This window comes from Amyelois transitella, chromosome 13, assembly GCF_032362555.1.
Source record: "Amyelois transitella isolate CPQ chromosome 13, ilAmyTran1.1, whole genome shotgun sequence".
Lineage (NCBI taxonomy): Eukaryota > Metazoa > Arthropoda > Insecta > Lepidoptera > Pyralidae > Amyelois > Amyelois transitella.
The window spans coordinates 2,391,407-2,413,395 of NC_083516.1; the positions used below are offsets into that span (position 1 = coordinate 2,391,407).

The 21,989-nt window shown below is 32.6% G+C and overlaps 1 protein-coding gene across 1 annotated transcript in view; it reads left to right on the forward strand.

Annotated features, from left to right (window-relative positions):
- Positions 1 to 21,989, forward strand: part of LOC106137907 (perilipin-4) — a 37,737-nt gene that overhangs the window by 12,722 nt on the left and 3,026 nt on the right. Inside the window, exons 3-45 of the mRNA XM_060947596.1 lie at positions 1,825 to 2,004; positions 3,232 to 3,366; positions 3,608 to 3,673; positions 7,133 to 7,231; positions 8,217 to 8,315; positions 8,505 to 8,582; positions 8,719 to 8,817; positions 9,011 to 9,088; positions 9,300 to 9,398; positions 9,588 to 9,665; positions 9,802 to 9,900; positions 10,384 to 10,482; positions 11,468 to 11,566; positions 11,756 to 11,833; positions 11,970 to 12,068; positions 12,549 to 12,647; positions 13,051 to 13,149; positions 13,343 to 13,420; positions 13,619 to 13,717; positions 13,906 to 13,983; positions 14,120 to 14,218; positions 14,408 to 14,485; positions 14,699 to 14,797; positions 14,934 to 15,020; positions 15,372 to 15,458; positions 15,908 to 16,006; positions 16,182 to 16,280; positions 16,723 to 16,809; positions 17,240 to 17,326; positions 17,400 to 17,498; positions 17,723 to 17,821; positions 18,066 to 18,164; positions 18,458 to 18,544; positions 18,744 to 18,842; positions 19,043 to 19,141; positions 19,532 to 19,630; positions 19,852 to 20,037; positions 20,239 to 20,337; positions 20,422 to 20,508; positions 20,593 to 20,691; positions 20,764 to 20,862; positions 21,223 to 21,300; positions 21,487 to 21,552. Coding sequence (XP_060803579.1) covers positions 1,825 to 2,004; positions 3,232 to 3,366; positions 3,608 to 3,673; positions 7,133 to 7,231; positions 8,217 to 8,315; positions 8,505 to 8,582; positions 8,719 to 8,817; positions 9,011 to 9,088; positions 9,300 to 9,398; positions 9,588 to 9,665; positions 9,802 to 9,900; positions 10,384 to 10,482; positions 11,468 to 11,566; positions 11,756 to 11,833; positions 11,970 to 12,068; positions 12,549 to 12,647; positions 13,051 to 13,149; positions 13,343 to 13,420; positions 13,619 to 13,717; positions 13,906 to 13,983; positions 14,120 to 14,218; positions 14,408 to 14,485; positions 14,699 to 14,797; positions 14,934 to 15,020; positions 15,372 to 15,458; positions 15,908 to 16,006; positions 16,182 to 16,280; positions 16,723 to 16,809; positions 17,240 to 17,326; positions 17,400 to 17,498; positions 17,723 to 17,821; positions 18,066 to 18,164; positions 18,458 to 18,544; positions 18,744 to 18,842; positions 19,043 to 19,141; positions 19,532 to 19,630; positions 19,852 to 20,037; positions 20,239 to 20,337; positions 20,422 to 20,508; positions 20,593 to 20,691; positions 20,764 to 20,862; positions 21,223 to 21,300; positions 21,487 to 21,552 — 4,155 coding nt within the window. The remainder of the gene's footprint in view (positions 1 to 1,824; positions 2,005 to 3,231; positions 3,367 to 3,607; positions 3,674 to 7,132; positions 7,232 to 8,216; positions 8,316 to 8,504; positions 8,583 to 8,718; positions 8,818 to 9,010; positions 9,089 to 9,299; positions 9,399 to 9,587; positions 9,666 to 9,801; positions 9,901 to 10,383; positions 10,483 to 11,467; positions 11,567 to 11,755; positions 11,834 to 11,969; positions 12,069 to 12,548; positions 12,648 to 13,050; positions 13,150 to 13,342; positions 13,421 to 13,618; positions 13,718 to 13,905; positions 13,984 to 14,119; positions 14,219 to 14,407; positions 14,486 to 14,698; positions 14,798 to 14,933; positions 15,021 to 15,371; positions 15,459 to 15,907; positions 16,007 to 16,181; positions 16,281 to 16,722; positions 16,810 to 17,239; positions 17,327 to 17,399; positions 17,499 to 17,722; positions 17,822 to 18,065; positions 18,165 to 18,457; positions 18,545 to 18,743; positions 18,843 to 19,042; positions 19,142 to 19,531; positions 19,631 to 19,851; positions 20,038 to 20,238; positions 20,338 to 20,421; positions 20,509 to 20,592; positions 20,692 to 20,763; positions 20,863 to 21,222; positions 21,301 to 21,486; positions 21,553 to 21,989) is intronic.

Here is a 21,989-nt window from a genome sequence, read left to right on the forward strand (position 1 = left end):
ACATGAAATAAGGTACAATTAGCGTTTTACTAAAAAAAGTCAGTCGCTCCTATTACCCGACAGATGCGGGTAATGAGAGCCCATTTAACGCTTATAGGGAAAATGGGAGCCATTATAATTACTATTAAAGAAAAAAGTAACAAAACGTATACTATGCATGAGATTTAGTTATTACAATTATCAATATAATAAAACGCTTGGTTTGGCTTTTCTTCTTGGGCAAATACAGTACGTCTTCCCAGCTTAGGTGAGTTTTTGTAGCTACTGTCGAACAAATACCGCATTTTCTAATGAATCCACTGTCCAAGAAGCTTTTGTTGTTGTCCGAGTTCTTGTACGTGGCATCTAAAAGAAAAAATAAGCATTTTATATCTCTGAACTGACTAAATGGGGCAATGGGATCGATGTCGAGTAATGAGAGCCTTACTAGGCTACCATTAGCCGCTGACCACCATTTTGAAAAGTATTGACATAACTATGTAATTGTATTCTCAATCACAATTCAACTATTTGTACTTGTTAGTTAACGAATCTAGCGATATAATAAACATAACTACATTAAAATAAGATTATATTTTCATGCTTACCTTGATAATGGCAATCGGCAATTTCTTGTAAGCGTGGAGCGAAAAACACACAACTGTCCCTTGTGACTAAACGAATGGCACTAACGGTTCAAGCGCGTCAGGCGAAGTTTGCCGATTGTCGACGGAAGTAGCCGAGTACCAACGATCGCGCAAATGTGTCTGCATTCCGCTCAAACACCATAGCTCCCATTGCCCGACCGCTCCCATTACCCCACGTTCCCCTACTTCTAAAAACTTAGGTACTGCGGTACCTACTCTTTGTGTATAGGTAAATCTGAATGGTTTTTTTCACTCAAAAATGTTTAACAGATTTTTCGCCCCAATTTGGACACTCTATATGCATATCTTAATGCAGGATCTACATTTGAGTATGTGGAGCACAAAAATTCTAACTTCTTAAATAAAAGTTAGAAAGGTACATAAAGGTATACCTGTTGTACCTCAGCTCAAAGAAATTGCAAAAACACAATAGGTAGGCATAATTTCGATAAACCTTAACTGTTCAGTTTTGGATACCGGGTCCTATTCATTTGGGTCACAAAAGTTTGAACTCTTTGCCCTGTAACTACAGAACGAATTGGAAAAGAAATAAGATGATGTACTGTGAGATCCTACCTCATAAGTGGAATAAGATGTCCGATATGATTCTCTGTCAAATAAATTGATCCCTCATCTGCTACAACATTTCTGAGACGAAGATGTAGCAAGTTTGAAGCCATCTTGTTTATTCACTAAACTTGTTTATCCCAAAACTCGTTTATGGGGACATTCGTATGCCGTTAAATTTTATAGACTGTGTCAATAAAGAGCATAAACTCGCACATATATTGGTCATTCAAAACAATGAAACAAAAATTACGATGAAAATACATACGTCGTATGCAAACAAAAGACTAGAGATGTTTGTAGGACTCTATACATAGAACTCGGAATAATATATGTATAATCAGATATTATGAAATATCGGAATAAATATAGGATAGTTCAGACTATACTGAACTGCCAAGTGATAAAGGAAAGCGCGTGACTGCCTTAAAATTAAGACTAAAGATGACTGCCACAACTATTTCCGAACTACGTAAAACGCATGATTTTCCTGAAATTTGGCAAACGAATTGTTGTAATGACGTCGGTATAGAAATTTCACATGGACATGTTTTATTTAATTTAACAATTCAGCAAGAGCTTTGATTGCTTTTAATCTGGCATACATGTATTACAACAAAAAATTTTCCAGGGGCGTTCCGAAGCATCGGGGAGAAGACCGCTTCGCTCTTCGACCGCAAGAAGAAGGATGCTGAGCAGCTTGCTTCTGAGAAGGCCCAGGAGGCGTCCGGTGTGCTGGAAGACCAGGTGAAGAAGGCTGGGGAGCTGATCGGAGGGGCACAGAAGGCGGCAGAAGGTGCGGCCGACTCAGGTAATTCAAAGGAATTTTATATTGGTTTTTAAATATAATTTTTGTTGTCTTCGTGATTTCGTGACTCGATTTTTAAAGTTTCGATTCCCGTGGGGAATTATACTTAGTGAAATAGTGTCGTCTGGTTATAGTATATGTAATGTATACGCAGAAAATTTAAGCAATACAGCTGAATGTGACCTTTCAGTCTTCGGGACTTTTGACTCTGTCTACTCCGTAAGGGATAAAGACGTGATAATATGTATGTATACCCATAGAAGATCGTATGGAAACCTGTTTATTCAGGCAACTATATAACCATAATTCAAGTTAGGTTCTTTAGTGACACAGAGATCAGAGGGCTGTAGCTCCTCTGAATCACCAGAACTACCCTCTCCTGAATCTTTTTTTCAAGGTCTTTGAGGTGGACACCGGCGTCTTCTAGGGAGGGAACAGCAGCAATAGCAAACAGAACGATTATCAAAACATTAATGTGGTTCGATAAGATGCAAGGCTCGACATCCATAAATAACTTTTTTTACCAAATATGTATATCATATCTTATCGTGTAGGTACTTAAAAACGACTTAGTACTTGAGGGCGATGTTTAGTCTGTCCAAGAGTCATTGGCCCTAATCTGTGTTAATAGACTTCAAATATGTATGTTGTATTGTACACTCTTGCGTAATAGTTGCTGTCATTGATATTATTGACACAGAATTATTTATAGCACTACATAATGATTTAGAGGTAAGATAACATACATACATACATACATAAAATCACGCCTCTTTCCCGGAGGGGTAGGCAGAGACTACCTCTTTCCACTTGCCACGATCTCTGCATACTTCTTTAGCTTCGTCCACATTCATAACGAGGTAAGATAAAATGACGTTATACGAGTAAAATAATACTATGCAACTGATAAATTACTTTTTTTAAGATGATAATAGACTAGAATAGGGACGAAGGGCTTGTAAGCTCCAAAGTAAGTTCAAGTGTTAGGATGTTAACTTAACGAAAATTAAGTATACCTGAAAACTAGCTAGAGATTTCAGAGCTTGTTCGACTTGACAAAGACCAATTTTAATCTTGATTTGAAAATCAAACCCGTGGTTTTAGATTTACAAGCAACAACGTAGGCAATAATCAAAACAGATGTCGACAAATAAAAAAAAAGATACTTCCCGGGCGGTAAAAAAACACGACCATAAAATGATAAGACCGTAATATTTAATTCCTCACCAGCCAACAACGCCAAGCACTCAGCTATCGATGCCCTGGACAAGGAGCTGTCGAAGGTGTCCCTGGCTGCCGGGGAAGCAAAGGACGCTGCCAGCCGCGCGGTGGCTGACGGGAAGAAGGTCGTCGACACTACTAAAGGTAGGTGTCGCGAACCGAAGAAACTATTTGTATCTGGGGCAAATCGTACTACTTTTTCAGATCAAAAACTGTACGTAGAAGACTATAAAAGAAGTGAAATTATTTAAATATTTTTAAGTTTGAAATTAATTTTGGTTTACGTATTTTGTTTGTTATTGTTTCCATTTAATATCTATGTTTCTTTTACATTCTTTTTTTTATTATTGGTTTTTTTTATTTCTTTTTTTAATTTACCGTATAGACACACTGGCTACTACGGCAGACAACACAAGGAAAGCGGCAGAATCTGCGGCCAACTCAGCAAGAGGTAAGTACCACAGTCATTTAAATATTGTAAGGTACAAACCTAATTATAAGTTAATTTAAATTGCACTTTGTAGATTCTATCAATAGTACAGTAGACAACACCAAAACTGCTGCCCAATCAGCGGTGGACACTTCTAAGTCTTACGTCGACAGTGCTAAAGGTAACTGCCCCATTTTATCTATCAATTCTATTTTATGTTATTCCTCTCACGTTCTTGGCACTTTTGTCTTACTTTGCTTCTGTTTCTCTGGCCTACTTACTTTTCCTACTTATATTCATGTCATGTGGGGTATTTATGGATTTTCTATGTATATTTGGGTGTTTGGTTTTGTAGATAAGTTTTATGGTACAGCGGATACCCCAAAAGCTGAACCGGCCGGTGATTCTGGATTGATGTCGTACGTTACTAGTGCTAAAGGTAAGTTCGATTCTTTATGTATTACTTTCATAAATTTAACTATTTAAGTAATTAAGTTACGCTCTACCTATATTTATTTTGCAAAAAGTTGTGTAGATTCAGTTTCGAATTCTATACAAAGCACGTTCGATACAACACAATGGACAGCACTATCCACTTTAGACATTATGAAATCGTATGGTACTTATACAGAACTATTTTCTATATACATACTTATATATTTGGGTATGATTAATTGCAATATTTTTTAAAAGCCCTATTTTTAGGTTAAAAAAAAAGTAATATTTATTGATCGTTCACAATTTCTTAATTTGTTTAAATCTTTGAATTTATAATTAGGTGTTGTAGAAAAACTTAGATTCAAATTTTTTTTTGTAATTTTTGTAAATTTTTAATTTGTAATAGGTAGAGGTATGAACAATAATCATTAAAAACATTTTCAGGTTGACGAAAATATTTTTTAAACATAACTTTAATTATGGTTTACAATGATAATTTCGGTATTTCGTATATATTTTGTAGATAAATTAATTGGTAAAGCGGAATGCACAAAATCGGAACCAGAGTCCGACACTGGCTTCATGTCATACGCTGCCGGTGCCAAAGGTATTTAAATTTTTCTTACTGAAGGATTTTGAAAGCTTATAAAGATTAAAAAAGATTAATTTACTTACTTAGAAATTAAAAGCAAAACCTACCAAAAGTAAATCATCAAAGTCTAGAACTGAAAGTTATTATTAATTCTAAACATATTTTTACGTACGAAATGATATTAATGATTATATTTTGATATTAATGAATATATATTTATTTAATTATGAATTAAAAAAAAAACTATTACTGATATTTTTAAACCTTTTTTATATTTGGGTTTTGTAGATAAATTATTTGGTACAACCGAAACCCCAAAATCAGAACCAGAGTCCGGTACTGGCTTGATGTCATTCGCTACCAGTGCTAAAGGTATTTTAATTTAAGTAACTACATACATTAAGTAGGTATTTTGAAAGTTTTTAAATATTGAAAAATTATTGAGGCCGCTATGTATTTAGGTTACCAAAAGTTAAAAATCAGATCAACACCTGAAATATAAAATTGATAATAATTAAATAATTTCATATAAAATTAAAATTTATGCGAGTTTGTTAACTTTCTCTACTTCTTTGTTTGGGTTTTTTGTAGATAAATTGTTTGGTACATCGGAAACCCCGAAATCGGAACCACAATCATCTAATACTGGTTTAATGTCATATGCTACTAGCGCAAAAGGCAAGTTTGAAAGTTTGACAAATTCTGTTCAATAAATCTGCTAGTCCAGTGGGACTTAGTTCGCTTTTCAGACCGAGAAAAGATTTTTGTGTTGTGGAATAACAATTAGTTTTTTTGTGTTCTATTAAGTTAAAAAAGAAAAAAAAATAGTTTGCTTATCAGCCTTAAACATTTTGACTGTTGTATGTGTACCTATATGTCTCGATTTTGTGCTGTACTTTTATTTTCCGTCACGTAGGATATACTATTATTTATATAGAAATAATATTCTTTAATTTGTTTATTTTGTAGATTCGGTTTCGAACGTTGTGCACAGCACTATAGACGAAACACAAAAAAGTGCGGAATCAGCTATTGATAATGGGAAATCGTATGTTAGTACAGCAAAAGGTAATTAATTGAGGTGATTGAGTGATTGTGGAATCCGTTTAATAATCTAAACATTTATCAACTTTACGAAATTAAATTTTTATTAATAAAAAATTAAAACAAGAGATATTTGTACCATATTGAACATTTTTTATGTCATTTGGGTGTTTTGTAGATAAATTATTTGGAACAAAAGAACCTCCAAAACCGGAACCACCGTCTGGTTTGATGTCATACGCTACCAGTGCTCAAGGCAAGTTAAGTCCAGAAGTACAGTTTACATTTTACCGTTGAAAAAAAATTAAGATAAAAGCTGCTGTTATATCTGTTCTATGAACTGTACATTGGTGTTTTTATTTAACTCGTGTAATACCCACTTGTACATATTTAATACAAGTGAGCATAACATAAAGTAAATACTCAAAATAATTATGCAAATTATCTTGTATAATCTTGTAGAAATATTTTTATTACGCCAATTATTAGAAAATTAAACAACTCAGTCAAATTAAATTACATTAAATTCATTAATGAAAACTAAAACTTTACTTTTGGTACAATTTATAATATCAATGTTTTACGATTGTTATATCGTTTGGGTGATTTGTAGATAAATTATTTGGAACAAAAGAACCCCCGAAACCGGAACCACCGTCTGGTTTGATGTCATACGCTACCAGTGCTCAAGGCAAGTTAACGTACAATGTACTATACATTGATGTTCTTTCATATTAAATTAGTCTAATACCCACTTGTATATATTTAACACAAGTGGGCATTACATAAATTAAATAATGAAAATAATTCTGCAAATTATCTTGTAGAATCAGTATCGGATGCTGTGCACAGCACTATAGACACAACGCAAGAAACAGCGCAATCTGCGCTTGATACTGGGAAATCGTATGCCTCTACAGCGAAAGGTATTTTAATAGCTTCAATTGATTCGATTATAAAATTGGAACAAATATTTTTATTACGCCAATTATTCGAAAATTAATCAACTTCGTCAAATTAAATTACAATTCATAAATGAAAACTAAAACTTCAGTATTCATATAATTTATAATATCAATGTTTTACAAGTGTTATGTCGATTGGGTGTTTTGTAGATAAATTATTTGGAACAAAAGAACCCCCAAAACCGGAACCACCGTCTGGTTTGATGTCATACGCTACCAGTGCTCAAGGCAAGTTTAGATCAGAGGTACAAAGTTGGCTTTTTATCGCTGAAAAAAAAAACAAAAATCTCCTTTAACAGTTCTCTGCTTAGTGAGCTTTACGTAGATGGGCATTGATACCTTAATAACTTTGTGTTATTTCAACTGTGTTATAAAAAATAACACAGGTTTACACAATTCAAATTGGAATTGATCGTTTAATAATTGAAAATTATCTTGTAGAATCAGTATCGAATGCTGTGCACAACACTATAGACACAACGCAAGAAACAGCGCAATCTGCGCTTGATACTGGGAAATCGTATGCCACTTCAGCGAAAGGTATTTTAATTGTCTTCGATTGATCGATTATAAAATTGGAATAAATATTTTTATTACGCCAATTATTTGAAAATTAAACAACTCAGTCAAATTAAATTACAATTCATTAATGAAAACTAAAACTTTACTATTGGTACAATTTATAATATCAATGTTTTACGATTGTTATATCGTTTGGGTGATTTGTAGATAAATTATTTGGAACAAAAGAACCACCTAAACCGGAACCACCGTCTGGTTTGATGTCATACGCTACCAGTGCTCAAGGCAAGTTAACGTACTATGTACTATACATTGATGTTCTTTCATATTAAATTCGTGTAATACCCACTTGTATATATTTAACACAAGTGGGCATTACATAAATTAAATAATGAAAATAATGCTGCAAATTATCTTGTAGAATCAGTATCGGATGCTGTGCACAGCACTATAGACACAACGCAAGAAACAGCGCAGTCTGCGCTTGATACTGGGAAATCGTATGCCACTACAGCGAAAGGTATTTCCATTGTGTTCGATTGAGTGGTTGTAAAATTAGAATACCTACGTATTGCAAAATTAGGCATTTTATATGAAAACATGGAACTTAGTCACATTAAATTTGAATTTTAGAATTCATACTGAACGAAAGTAATCTGTCATGATATTTTATCAATATACTGCGATTTTTATGTTATTTGGGTGTTTTGTAGATAAATTATTTGGAACAAAAGAACCCCCAAAACCGGAACCACCATCTGGTTTGATGTCATACGCTACCAGTGCTCAAGGCAAGTTTAGATCAGAGGTACAAAGTTGGCTTTTTATCGCTGAAAAAAAAACAAAAATCTCCTTTAACATTTCTCTGTTTATTGAGCTTTACGTAGATGGGCATTGATACCTTAATTACTTTGTGTTATTTCAACTGTGTTATAAAAAATAACACAGGTTTACACAATTCAAATTGGAATTGATCGTTTAATAATTGAAAATTATCTTGTAGAATCAGTATCGAATGCTGTGCACAACACTATAGACACAACGCAAGAAACAGCGCAGTCTGCGCTTGATACTGGGAAATCGTATGCTACTTCAGCGAAAGGTATTTTAATTGTCTTCCACTGATCGATTATAAAATTGGAATTAATATTTTTATTACGACAATTATTTGAAAATTAAACAACTCAGTCAAATTAAATAACAATTCATTAGTGAAAACTAAAACTTTACTATTGATACAATTTATAATATCAATGTTTTACGATTGTTATATCGTTTGGGTGATTTGTAGATAAATTATTTGGAACAAAAGAACCCCCGAAACCGGAACCACCGTCTGGTTTGATGTCATACGCTACCAGTGCTCAAGGCAAGTTAACGTACTATGTACTATACATTGATATTCTTTCATATTAAATTCGTGTAATACCCACTTGTATATATTTAACACAAGTGGGCATTACATAAATTAAATAATGAAAATAATGCTGCAAATTATCTTGTAGAATCAGTATCGGATGCTGTGCACAGCACTATAGACACAACGCAAGAGACAGCGCAGTCTGCGCTTGATACTGGGAAATCGTATGCCACTACAGCGAAAGGTATTTCCATTGTGTTCGATTGAGTGGTTGTAAAATTAGAATACCTACGTATTGCAAAATTAGGCATTTTATATGAAAACATGGAACTTAGTCACATTAAATTTGAATTTTAGAATTCATACTGAACGAAAGTAATCTGTCATGATATTTTATCAATATACTGCGATTTTTATGTTATTTGGGTGTTTTGTAGATAATTTATTTGGAACAAAAGAACCCCCAAAACCGGAACCACCATCTGGTTTGATGTCATACGCTACTAGTGCTCAAGGCAAGTTTAGATCAGAGGTACAAAGTTGGCTTTTTATCGCTGAAAAACAACAAAAATCTCCTTTAACATTTCTCTGCTTATTGAGCTTTACGAAGATGGGCATTGATACCTTAATAGCTTTGTGTAATTTCAACTGTGTTATAAAAAATAACACAGGTTTACACAAGTCAAATTGGAATTGATCGTTTAATTATTGAAAATTATCTTGTAGAATCAGTATCGAATGCTGTGCACAGCACTATAGACACAACGCAAGAAACAGCGCAGTCTGCGCTTGATACTGGGAAATCGTATGCTACTTCAGCGAAAGGTATTTTAATTGTCTTCCATTGATCGATTATAAAATTGGAATTAATATTTTTATTACGACAATTATTTGAAAATTAAACAACTCAGTCAAATTAAATTACAATTCATTAATGAAAACTAAAACTTTACTATTGGTACAATTTATAATATCAATGTTTTACGATTGTTATATCGTTTGGGTGTTTTGTAGATAAATTATTTGGAACAAAAGAACCCCCGAAACCGGAACCACCGTCTGGTTTGATGTCATACGCTACCAGTGCTCAAGGCAAGTTAACGTACTATGTACTATACATTGATGTTCTTTCATATTAAATTCGTGTAATACCCACTTGTATATATTTAACACAAGTGGGCATTACATAAATTAAATAATGAAAATAATTCTGCAAATTATCTTGTAGAATCAGTATCGAATGCTGTGCACAGCACTATAGACACAACGCAAGAAACAGCGCAATCTGCGCTTGATACTGGGAAATCGTATGCTACTACAGCGAAAGGTATTTTAATAGCTTCAATTGATTCGATTATAAAATTGGAACAAATATTTTTATTACGCCAATTATTCGAAAATTAATTAACTTCGTCAAATTAAATTACAATTCATAAATGAGAACTAAAACTTCAGTATTCATATAATTTATAATATCAATGTTTTACAAGTGTTATGTCGATTGGGTGTTTTGTAGATAAATTATTTGGAACAAAAGAACCCCCAAAACCGGAACCACCGTCTGGTTTGATGTCATACGCTACCAGTGCTCAAGGCAAGTTTAGATCAGAGGTACAAAGTTGGCTTTTTATCGCTGAAAAAAAAAAAAACAAATATCTCCTTTAACAGTTCTCTGCTTAGTGAGCTCTACGTAGATGGGCATTGATACCTTAATAACTTTGTGTTATTTCAACTGTGTTATAAAAAATAACACAGGTTTACACAATTCAAATTGGAATTGATCGTTTAATTATTGAAAATTATCTTGTAGAATCAGTATCGAATGCTGTGCACAGCACTATAGACACAACGCAAGAAACAGCGCAGTCTGCGCTTGATACTGGGAAATCGTATGCCACTACAGCGAAAGGTATTTTAATTGTCTTCGATTAATCGATTATAAAATTGGAATAAATATTTTTATTACGCCAATTACTTGAAAATTAAACAACTCAGTCAAATTAAATTACAATTCATTAATGAAAACTAAAACTTTACTATTGGTACAATTTATAATATCAATGTTTTACGATTGTTATATCGTTTGGGTGTTTTGTAGATAAATTATTTGGAACAAAAGAACCCCCGAAACCGGAACCACCGTCTGGTTTGATGTCATACGCTACCAGTGCTCAAGGCAAGTTAACGTACTATGTACTATACATTGATATTCTTTCATATTAAATTCGTGTAATACCCACTTGTATATATTTAACACAAGTGGGCATTACATAAATTAAATAATGAAAATAATGCTGCAAATTATCTTGTAGAATCAGTATCGGATGCTGTGCACATCACTATAGACACAACGCAAGAGACAGCGCAGTCTGCGCTTGATACTGGGAAATCGTATGTTACTACAGCGAAAGGTATTTCCATTGTGTTCGATTGAGTGGTTGTAAAATTAGAATACCTACGTATTGCAAAATTAGGCATTTTATATGAAAACATGGAACTTAGTCACATTAAATTTGAATTTTAGAATTCATACTGAACGAAAGTAATCTGTCATGATATTTTATCAATATACTGCGATTTTTATGTTATTTGGGTGTTTTGTAGATAATTTATTTGGAACAAAAGAACCCCCAAAACCGGAACCACCATCTGGTTTGATGTCATACGCTACTAGTGCTCAAGGCAAGTTTAGATCAGAGGTACAAAGTTGGCTTTTTATCGCTGAAAAAAAAACAAAAATCTCCTTTAACATTTCTCTGCTTATTGAGCTTTACGTAGATGGGCATTGATACCTTAATAGTTTTGTGTAATTTCAACTGTGTTATAAAAAATAACACAGGTTTACACAAGTCAAATTGGAATTGATCGTTTAATTATTGAAAATTATCTTGTAGAATCAGTATCGAATGCTGTGCACAGCACTATAGACACAACGCAAGAAACAGCGCAGTCTGCGCTTGATACTGGGAAATCGTATGCTACTTCAGCGAAAGGTATTTTAATTGTCTTCCATTGATCGATTATAAAATTGGAATTAATATTTTTATTACGACAATTATTTGAAAATTAAACAACTCAGTCAAATTGAATTACAATTCATTAATGAAAACTAAACCTTTACTATTGGTACAATTTATAATATCAATGTTTTACGATTGTTATATCGTTTGGGTGATTTGTAGATAAATTATTTGGAACAAAAGAACCCCCGAAACCGGAACCACCGTCTGGTTTGATGTCATACGCTACCAGTGCTCAAGGCAAGTTAACGTACTATGTACTATACATTGATGTTCTTTCATATTAAATTCGTGTAATACCCACTTGTATATATTTAACACAAGTAGGCATTACATAAATTAAATAATGAAAATAATTCTGCAAATTATCTTGTAGAATCAGTATCGGATGCTGTGCACAGCACTATAGACACAACGCAAGAAACAGCGCAATCTGCGCTTGATACTGGGAAATCGTATGCTACTACAGCGAAAGGTATTTTAATAGCTTCAATTGATTCGATTATAAAATTGGAACAAATATTTTTATTACGCCAATTATTCGAAAATTAATTAACTTCGTCAAATTAAATTACAATTCATAAATGAGAACTAAAACTTCAGTATTCATATAATTTATAATATCAATGTTTTACAAGTGTTATGTCGATTGGGTGTTTTGTAGATAAATTATTTGGAACAAAAGAACCCCCAAAACCGGAACCACCGTCTGGTTTGATGTCATACGCTACCAGTGCTCAAGGCAAGTTTAGATCAGAGGTACAAAGTTGGCTTTCTATCGCTGAAAAAAAAAACAAAAATCTCCTTTAACAGTTCTCTGCTTAGTGAGCTCTACGTAGATGGGCATTGATACCTTAATAACTTTGTGTTATTTCAACTGTGTTATAAAAAATAACACAGGTTTACACAATTCAAATTGGAATTGATCGTTTAATTATTGAAAATTATCTTGTAGAATCAGTATCGAATGCTGTGCACAGCACTATAGACACAACGCAAGAAACAGCGCAGTCTGCGCTTGATACTGGGAAATCGTATGCCACTACAGCGAAAGGTATTTTAATTGTCTTCGATTGATCGATTATAAAATTGGAATAAATATTTTTATTACGCCAATTACTTGAAAATTAAACAACTCAGTCAAATTAAATTACAATTCATTAATGAAAACTAAAACTTTACTATTGGTACAATTTATAATATCAATGTTTTACGATTGTTATATCGTTTGGGTGATTTGTAGATAAATTATTTGGAACAAAAGAACCCCCGAAACCGGAACAACCGTCTGGTTTGATGTCATACGCTACCAGTGCTCAAGGCAAGTTAACGTACTATGTACTATACATTGATATTCTTTCATATTAAATTCGTGTAATACCCACTTGTATATATTTAACACAAGTGGGCATTACATAAATTAAATAATGAAAATAATGCTGCAAATTATCTTGTAGAATCAGTATCGGATGCTGTGCACAGCACTATAGACACAACGCAAGAAACAGCGCAGTCTGCGCTTGATACTGGGAAATCGTATGCCACTACAGCGAAAGGTATTTCCATTGTGTTCGATTGAGTGGTTGTAAAATTAGAATACCTACGTATTGCAAAATTAGGCATTTTATATGAAAACATGGAACTTAGTCACATTAAATTTGAATTTTAGAATTCATACTGAACGAAAGTAATCTGTCATGATATTTTATCAATATACTGCGATTTTTATGTCATTTGGGTGTTTTGTAGATAAATTATTTGGAACCAAAGAACCTCCAAAACCGGAACCACCGTCTGGTTTGATGGCATACGCTACCAGTGCTCAAGGCAAGTTAAGCCCAAAGTTCGCTTTTTAGCGCTGAAATCAAAAATAATGGCTTACATATTTCCTATCTCTACTTAATGAGCTTTACGTTGATGTGCAATTATATTTTAGTTAAATTATGTAATTACTATTATGTTATAAGGATAAATACATGTTGTCAAATTAGAATTTATTGTATAAATTCTGCAATTATCTTGTAGAATCAGTGTCGGATGCTGTGCACAGCACTATAGACACAACGCAAGAAAAAGCGCAGTCTGCGCTTGATACTGGGAAATCGTATGCCACTTCAGCGAAAGGTATTGCAATTGTGTTTGATTGAGTAGTTGTAAAAATAAGCATAAATATTTTTGTTAACGCAAATTATATCCAAATTAGTCAACCTAGTCAAATCAAATTTAAATTCATATAGCAAACCTGAATCGATAGTAATCATAGACTTTATTTTGCAATGTTTTAAGATTTTTGTCGTTTGGGTGTTTTGTAGATAAATTATTTGGAACAAAAGAACCTCCAAAACCGGAACCACCGTCTGGTTTGATGTCATACGCTACCAGTGCTCAAGGCAAGTTAACGTACTATGTACTATACATTGATGTTATTTCTTATTTAACTCGTGTAATACCCACTTGTACATATCTAACACAAGTGGGCATTACATAAATTAAATTATGAAAATAATGCTGCAAATTATCTTATAGAATCAGTATCGGATGCTGTGCACAGCACTATAGACACAACGCAAGAAACAGCGCAGTCTGCGCTTGATACTGGGAAATCGTATGCTACTTCAGCGAAAGGTATTTTAATTGTCTTCGATAGATCGATTATAAAATTGAAATAAATATTTTTTATTACGCCAATTATATGAAAATTAATCAACTTCGTCAAATTAAATTACAATTCATAAATGAAAACTAAAACTTTAGGCTTTTACAATTTATTATATCGATGTTTTACGAGTGTTATGTCATTTGGGTGTTTTGTAGATAAATTATTTGGAACAAAAGAACCCCCGAAACCGGAACCACCGTCTGGTTTGATGTCATACGCTACCAGTGCTCAAGGCAAGTTAAGTTCAAAGTTCGCTTTTTAGCGCCGAAAACGAAATTCATGGCTCATATTACCTACATATGTCTGCTAAATGAGCTTTACGTCGATGTGCATTTATATCTGAATTAATTTATGTAATTACAATTGTGTTAAAAGATAGGTAATAAACATGTTAAACACAAGTCAAATTAGAATAAATTGTATAATTTCTGCAAATTATCTTGTAGAATCAGTATCGGATGCTGTGCACAGCACTATAGACACAACGCAAGAAACAGCGCAGTCTGCGCTTGATACTGGGAAATCGTATGCTACTTCAGCGAAAGGTAATTTATGTGCCTGTGAAATGAATGAGTAGGTTTCAAAATTTAGTCAAATTAATTAAGGTATGACTAATATTGAAACTAAAATAAATCTTTCGTTTTATCGTACGTCTTACGATTTTCTTTCTCGGTTTTGTAGATAAATTATTTGGCACAACGGATAGCTCAAAATCGGAACCCGAGTCGGCTGATGCTGGTTTGATGTCATATGCTGCCAGTGTTAAAGGCAAGTCTTAAATCATACATAATATAAAAATCTCGTGTCACAATGTTCGTTCCTGAACTCCTCCGAAACGGGTTGACTTGCAAACATCTATTTTTCATACCTACCTCTTGGTGATAAGGGTTGTCTTAAAAATTATTTATATGGCAAAACAACGTTGGCCTTGACAGCTATTATTTTTTTAGGGTACATGTACGGCTAGTACCTTTAGATTATTTTCTTAAAACTATTCCATAATTTTTTTTATTGAAAAAAAATTAAAATATTTAACGGAAGATATGAGTTAAACCCTAAAAGACGCAATATATCGCCGTTTAATTTACACAGTGATTTTTTTACCCGGTTGTTTTGTAGATAAGTTATTTGGTAAAGCGGATTGCTTAAAATTGGAACCACAGACCGCTGATGCTGGTATGATATCATCCGCTGCCAGTGCTGAAGGCAAGTTTTTGGCTTGGGCTTTTCACGATTTTTGATAAGGTATTTGAATGTCTTATCTTTTCTCTCCATCTATATTTTCAGTTACAACATAGTCTCGATGGAGAGACTTGATGAGACATACCTACGCCACAAGTTCTTAAATAGCTTTTCAGAAGTTACAATATTAACTCTGTGCCATATTAGATACATTCCTTCGATTGTAAATGTCTGCAGATATTCGTCTGTTTCTGGGTGTATTGTGCTCGTCAATTTGTGTTTGTGTCGACCGGAGCTTCATGTGGGTTGTTAAGTGCTGTCCATTTATTTATTCATCCATTTTTGTGTAGAACCATAGTATTTGTCGAAGAAATAGCCTTTTGGGAAACAGCGACATAAATATATCAGTAGTAGTAGTTAGGTGTTATGCTTGCGACTTTCTTATTTATTTAGTTTTCTTTTTTTTTTTGTAGATTCAGTATCAAATGCTGTACAAAGCACTTTAGATACAACCCAAAAAACAGCACAATCCGCGTTAGACACTGGAAAATCGTACGCTACTTCAGCGAAAGGTATTTTAAATTGGCTAAATAAGAAGACGTTTTTACTGATTTGAACCCAATTATGATGATTGATTTATTAATTATTATATTCATGTCAATTCTTAAACTATTATAAAAAGTTACAGTAACATTATCTATTGACACTTTCACACACGATCTAAAACAAAATGAAATAATTTTGTAGATACAGTGGCGGATACAATTAAGGGAACAGTAGATGGTACTCAAAAAGTTGCACAAACGTCAGTTGACACTGGTCTGGGTTATGCAAACACGGTTTCAGGTATTGAACATTTTTTAAATTTGATTGTTGTGTTTAATGCCATTTTTAATGCCTTCTAATGAATTTTATTTTGTAATGACTGTGTCTTTTTCATTGCAATATTTTTACCGATTGAGCGTAAGTAGTAAAGAGTTTGTTTTTAAGGCAGGTTTACAACATCCTTGGGTTGATGATCGTTTGATTACCTATTTTCTCTAATAAGATACCTACATGTAAATGCTAGACACGAATTAATTATATTAAGTCATTGTTCTGTTTTCCTGCCCTAGAAATAGACTATAACTAAATTGATGATTATAACAATACTGCAATATCATTTTATATTAGTATCATTCACTATCCGAATAAACTTTTTAAAATTATAATCATAAGATGTATTATATGTTGTGTTGCCATGTTGATAACTAATAATAGCTTTTGTTTTGGCTCATTAATGCTTTAGATGTAGCACAAAGCTCGATACAAATGGCAATGAACTCAGCCTACAGTGCTTTTGGAATCACGCAGTCCTATTACGATAGCGCAAAAGGTAGGCACATGCCGCTTTATAAGTTTTATGATTATGTTTTATGTGTAATGTCTATCCTCTCGCCATTCTGTAGATATTTAGTGAAAAACTATGTTAGATTTTATTTTGGTAGTAATGCATTTATCATTACAACAGCAATCTTATCACATGAGTTTAGATTGACAGTGCCCACGTCGTTGGTAGCATGTTTCCTATGAATGAGATGTCCGAGCTCAGAGAGTAGATACACATGTGCTAAATAAAACTAGTTAGAATGCTTGATTTTTCTTTACTTTACTAATTAGTTAATTGACTAATGATAAATGATTTATGACCCCGAGAATCTGCTAACTAATCACGAAAACAGCCCAAGGTCTTAACTATAATTGAATAAAAATAAAAAATTAAAACTACTATCATTTTATATATATTTTTTCTATTTTTTACATAGACTCTATAGCAAGCACAATTGATAACACAAAGCAAGCTGCACAAAATACAATTGAAACAGGCAAATCTTACGCTGATTCTGCTAAAGGTACCAATTACCTAATAGAATTATTATGATTATTTAGGTCTATATAAATGATTATTATTTTTTTGCATTGTAGATACTGTATCGAGCACATTGCAAAGCACATTAGACACATCAAAAAATTTTGCACAAAGCACAGTTGATACTGGTAAAAGTTACGTTGATGCAGCAAAAGGTATTAATTTTATTACATTTAAAAAAAAAAATATCAAACATATAGCATACTGATTATCTGAATAAAAACATGAGTTCAATCAGTGTTTAATTATATGATAGTGCCAAAATTTAACATTATACAATTTTTTTTAGAAGATCACTATCCTTTGAAAGTTATGCTCATGTCTTTCATTTTATGTTCATTTTGATTTGCAAATTTATGTGCTTTATGTGTTTATTTAGACACCGTCACTCACACTGTTCAAAGCACAGTCGATACCACAAAGAACGTAGCTGCAACTGCTTTTGATAAAGGCACATCCCTTGTAGGTGCTGCCAAAGGTAGAGTATAAGGTTAACCATTAACATTTCCTTTGCTGTAGTTATTTTTATAACCTAAATACGCCATCCCACGAAATATAAGTGTTTAGCAAGCATTTGTATGTAATATAAAGCTTTTTATATATTTATTTATCTGCTTTAATAAAAAATACATTGGACTTTATTGTTTCCCAAATAAATTAAAATTTGTGTAATATTTTTTTTAGTTTTGTATTTTGGTATTTTATTTTCAAAATGTTTTTAGACACAGTAACTGGTACAGTACACTCTGCAGTCGATGCTTCAAAGAATGTTGCTTCGTCCGTCTATGAAAAAGGCGCGAATTTAGTTGGCACAGCTAAAGGTAGTTTTTTTTTTAATTTATTTTGCATATTATGTATTATATTTATAAATTTTCATCACAAAATATATTTAAAAACTTACATAAACTACCTACTTTTAGCTATAATACAAAAATAAATGCTGTCAAAAATTCAATCTATAAATCGCTCACTCCCTGCATAATGTTAACTTGCGGGAGTGTGTTCAGAATGCTGGCAGAATATTATATATCCAGTTACTACTTTAAAAAAAAATACGTTAACTACATTCACTACATCGATGCTTAATTTATTATATTTATTTATGCCTTTGTAGGAACTGTTGAAAGTGCAGTAGATTCTACTAAATCTGCTTCACAAGAGACTGTTGATACAGGAAAGAGTTACATTGACACAGCAAAAGGTAATCTAAGGTTTCTTTTGTTACAAAATAAAGTAATAAATTATGTTACATGTTTTATAACTATGTCTTTTAATTGTTGCTTATCAAGCAGTGCTGAGCTCAAAGTTTTCTTGAAAAAGGTAAATCATCTTTGAAATAAAGAGACAGTCGTTGATAATAATAGCATTTGTAATTAACACAAAGTCATTTTCACGTGTAGACACATTATCAAGCACCGTACATTCAGCAGTAGATGTGACTAAGAATGTTGCGTCATCCGCAGTGGAGAAGGGCACAAATTTAATTGGCACTGCTAAAGGTATATTTTATTTTATTTCACTCATATGCTCCTGTGATAATAAAAAAAAAATACACAAAATTTACTGCAATGAAAAAAAATATTGTATATTTTTTTTTGTCTAATATCGCTTTAACGTCATTTTTTAAGACTAGATAGTTATATTTTTTATTATTTGAATTGATTTTGTGTATTCAAGCGCTTTATATGTTTTTCTGTAGACACCGTCGCTCATACCATTCAAAGCACAGTAGATACCACGAAGAACGTAGCTGCGACTGCTTACGATAAAGGCACATCTATTGTAGAAGCCGCTAAAGGTAGATAATATGCTTGTATAGTCAAAAACCCAATCAAGTATGAGTACATAGTACATAGCTCTGATGGACTCAAATATATTATTTCTATACATATCTTTTTTTCATAAAGATTTGTCAAAACTTTGATTTGAAAAATTTGATTTGTCAAAACAAGCCAAAAAAAAAGTCTAATTGTGTCAAATTTCGTTGTTATACTGCAAATAAGTCTACTATTATTTATTTGTTGTAGGTATTTTCAAACTTATTTTGATACTTACTTGTTACTTTTTTGTATTGGTAATTTGTACAGAGTACCTACTAATTTTTTTTGCTTTATTGTGTTTAATTAGTTTGTAAAGCACTATTTTAAACTTTTTTTTATTTACTAGACGTGTTTTTTTGCTATTGTAGATACAGTCTCAAATACAGTGCACAGCACAGTAGATACAACTAAAAATGCAGCAGCTTCAGTAGTTGATAAAGGCACTTCCCTTGTCGGTGCAGCTAAAGGTATCCCAAATTTACTGAGCTTAAGTATTTAAGAAAAGAATTCACTTTACAAAATTAAGTACCGGTCACTTGTAATAAACAACTTGTTTTATTATAAATGACGCACCTGTACTTAATTTTGTCATACTCATTTAAAACTTAATTGTGAAAAATATTTAAAAAAAAAGTTGTAATTACGTATTTTTGTTTACTTTTTCATTATCTATTTTATTTATTTTTAGACACTGTAGCACATACAGTGGACAGCACAAAGAACGCTGCGTCCTCTGCCGTAGATTCAGGTCTATCTTTTGTTGGAGGAGTCAAAAATACCGTAGCGAGCACAGTTCACAATACGGTTGATACTTCTAAAAATGTGGCGTCAAACGCTTATGAAAAGAGTACTTCGGTGGTTGGCGCTGCTAAAGGTGGGGTTCGAGATAAATGAGTTATTGATCATTAGAAAAGTTGAAATTTATCCGTTAATTAAACCTTCCTTAGCATAAACAATATTACAAAAAAATAAGATTTAGATCTCAGTAAATTAAATTTATGATTTCATATTTTTTATAGATTATTATGTTATTTATAACTATGCTTATTTTATTTATTTTTTATTTGCGTTTTAGATACACTTGTCAGTAGCGTACAGTCCACTGTAGATACCACTAAGAACGCAGCTTCCTCGGTTGTAGATACAGGCTCTTCTATTGTGGGATCCGTTAAAGGTAGCGATTACTGTAAATACTTTAAAATTCCTCTATTTTCCGTATTATCTCGTGCATTTATTATTTTATTAATTTAATTTGTAGACACTGTAGCAAGCACTGTAGATACAACAAAGAACGCTGCTGCTTCAGCAGTTGAGAAAAGTACATCACTTTTGGGATCAGCGAAAGGTATTTTCTCAATTTCATGTTCAGTATAAGTGTTTGTGTATTAAGACAATATTATTGTTTTCTTATTATTATTGTTTATTATAGATACTGTAGCAAACACTGTACATAGCACAGTAGATGCAACTAAAAATGTAGCGTCATCCGCTTACGAGAAAAGCTCAGCTGCCGTAGGATCAGCCAAAGGTATATTGTGTTGCAATGTTTTGTTTTAATCGTCGCTTCCTTCTGTTAATTTATTGTTTGTCCGCTTTGTAGATACATTAGCAAGTACAGTGCAAGCCACAGTTGATACAACTAAGAATATTGCAGCAACAGCTGTAGATAAAGGAAGCTCTTTAGTAGGAACCGCCAAAGGTATTAATTTGAACTGTGTGTGACTTTGAGATCTGATATTATTTGATTTTTTGAAGATTTAATGTATAAGATAAGAAGGTACAAGGTAAGGGACAACGTTGACGAAGGTATAGTTAATGATAATGGTTTGTATTGTTATATTACTTGGTAAAAATATGTAACTATAAGATACTCTGTTGTTATGGTACTTTATTTATATTTATACGTGACTTAGTAGTTATAACGTGCCATAGAACATTTTCCTTTACTTTATTAACCCAACCATTATTATCTATTTTTGTATTTTCACTTTTCTTTGGGTGCATGCAGTCCTTTTTTCTTCTTTTTAATTTATTTTTCTTTTACTAACTTCTTTCTTAGATACTGTCTCAAGCACTTTCTTTAACACCCCTGAGGCAGCCGAAGAAGAATCTGAGAGCGTTATCGACACTGCTAAAGGTAATTTTAATTATCCTATATTCTCAACATTAAGTACTATGTATGTGCTTTATCTTCCTCAGGTGTTAATTACGTATTCATAATAGGTATAGTATGCAATATAAGATAAAAATAACTATGAAAATTGCTCTAGTCTTTAATATTTCCATTATTAAGTTCTTTAACATTTTTGTGTGTATATTTTAGATAAGGTTCAGAATACATTCGTATCCACTAAGGACACAGCCCAGAAGACTGCTGAAGAATCAGCCGGTACATAGATAAAATAGATATACTTAGGTGTTGTATTTGGAAGCAAAGCTTTGAATGTTGACCAAATACACATACTGCATTAACTCGAGCCTTTGTGTTTTTAACTTAAAAAATAAGTAAACCACTATACTAATCAATAGCGTTAGGTCAGTTACATAAAGATGTCTTATCTGCAACAGGAAATTTCCGAAATTTGTCGCAGTTGACATAATTTTTACTCTATGCCAAATTTCAATGGAATCCATTCAGTAATCTTGCTTTGAAATGTTATTAAATTCTTTAACTTGCGCCTGATTGGTAAATTCGCACCGAAATTTTGTATGCCTTTGATGTGTGTAAGCAATAACAGGCTCTAACAAAAACAAGAAAGCCGTTGCATTTTTTTAGGTGTGTGTTTATAACTATAAAATCAGTGATTTTTAAATTGGTAAATAGTT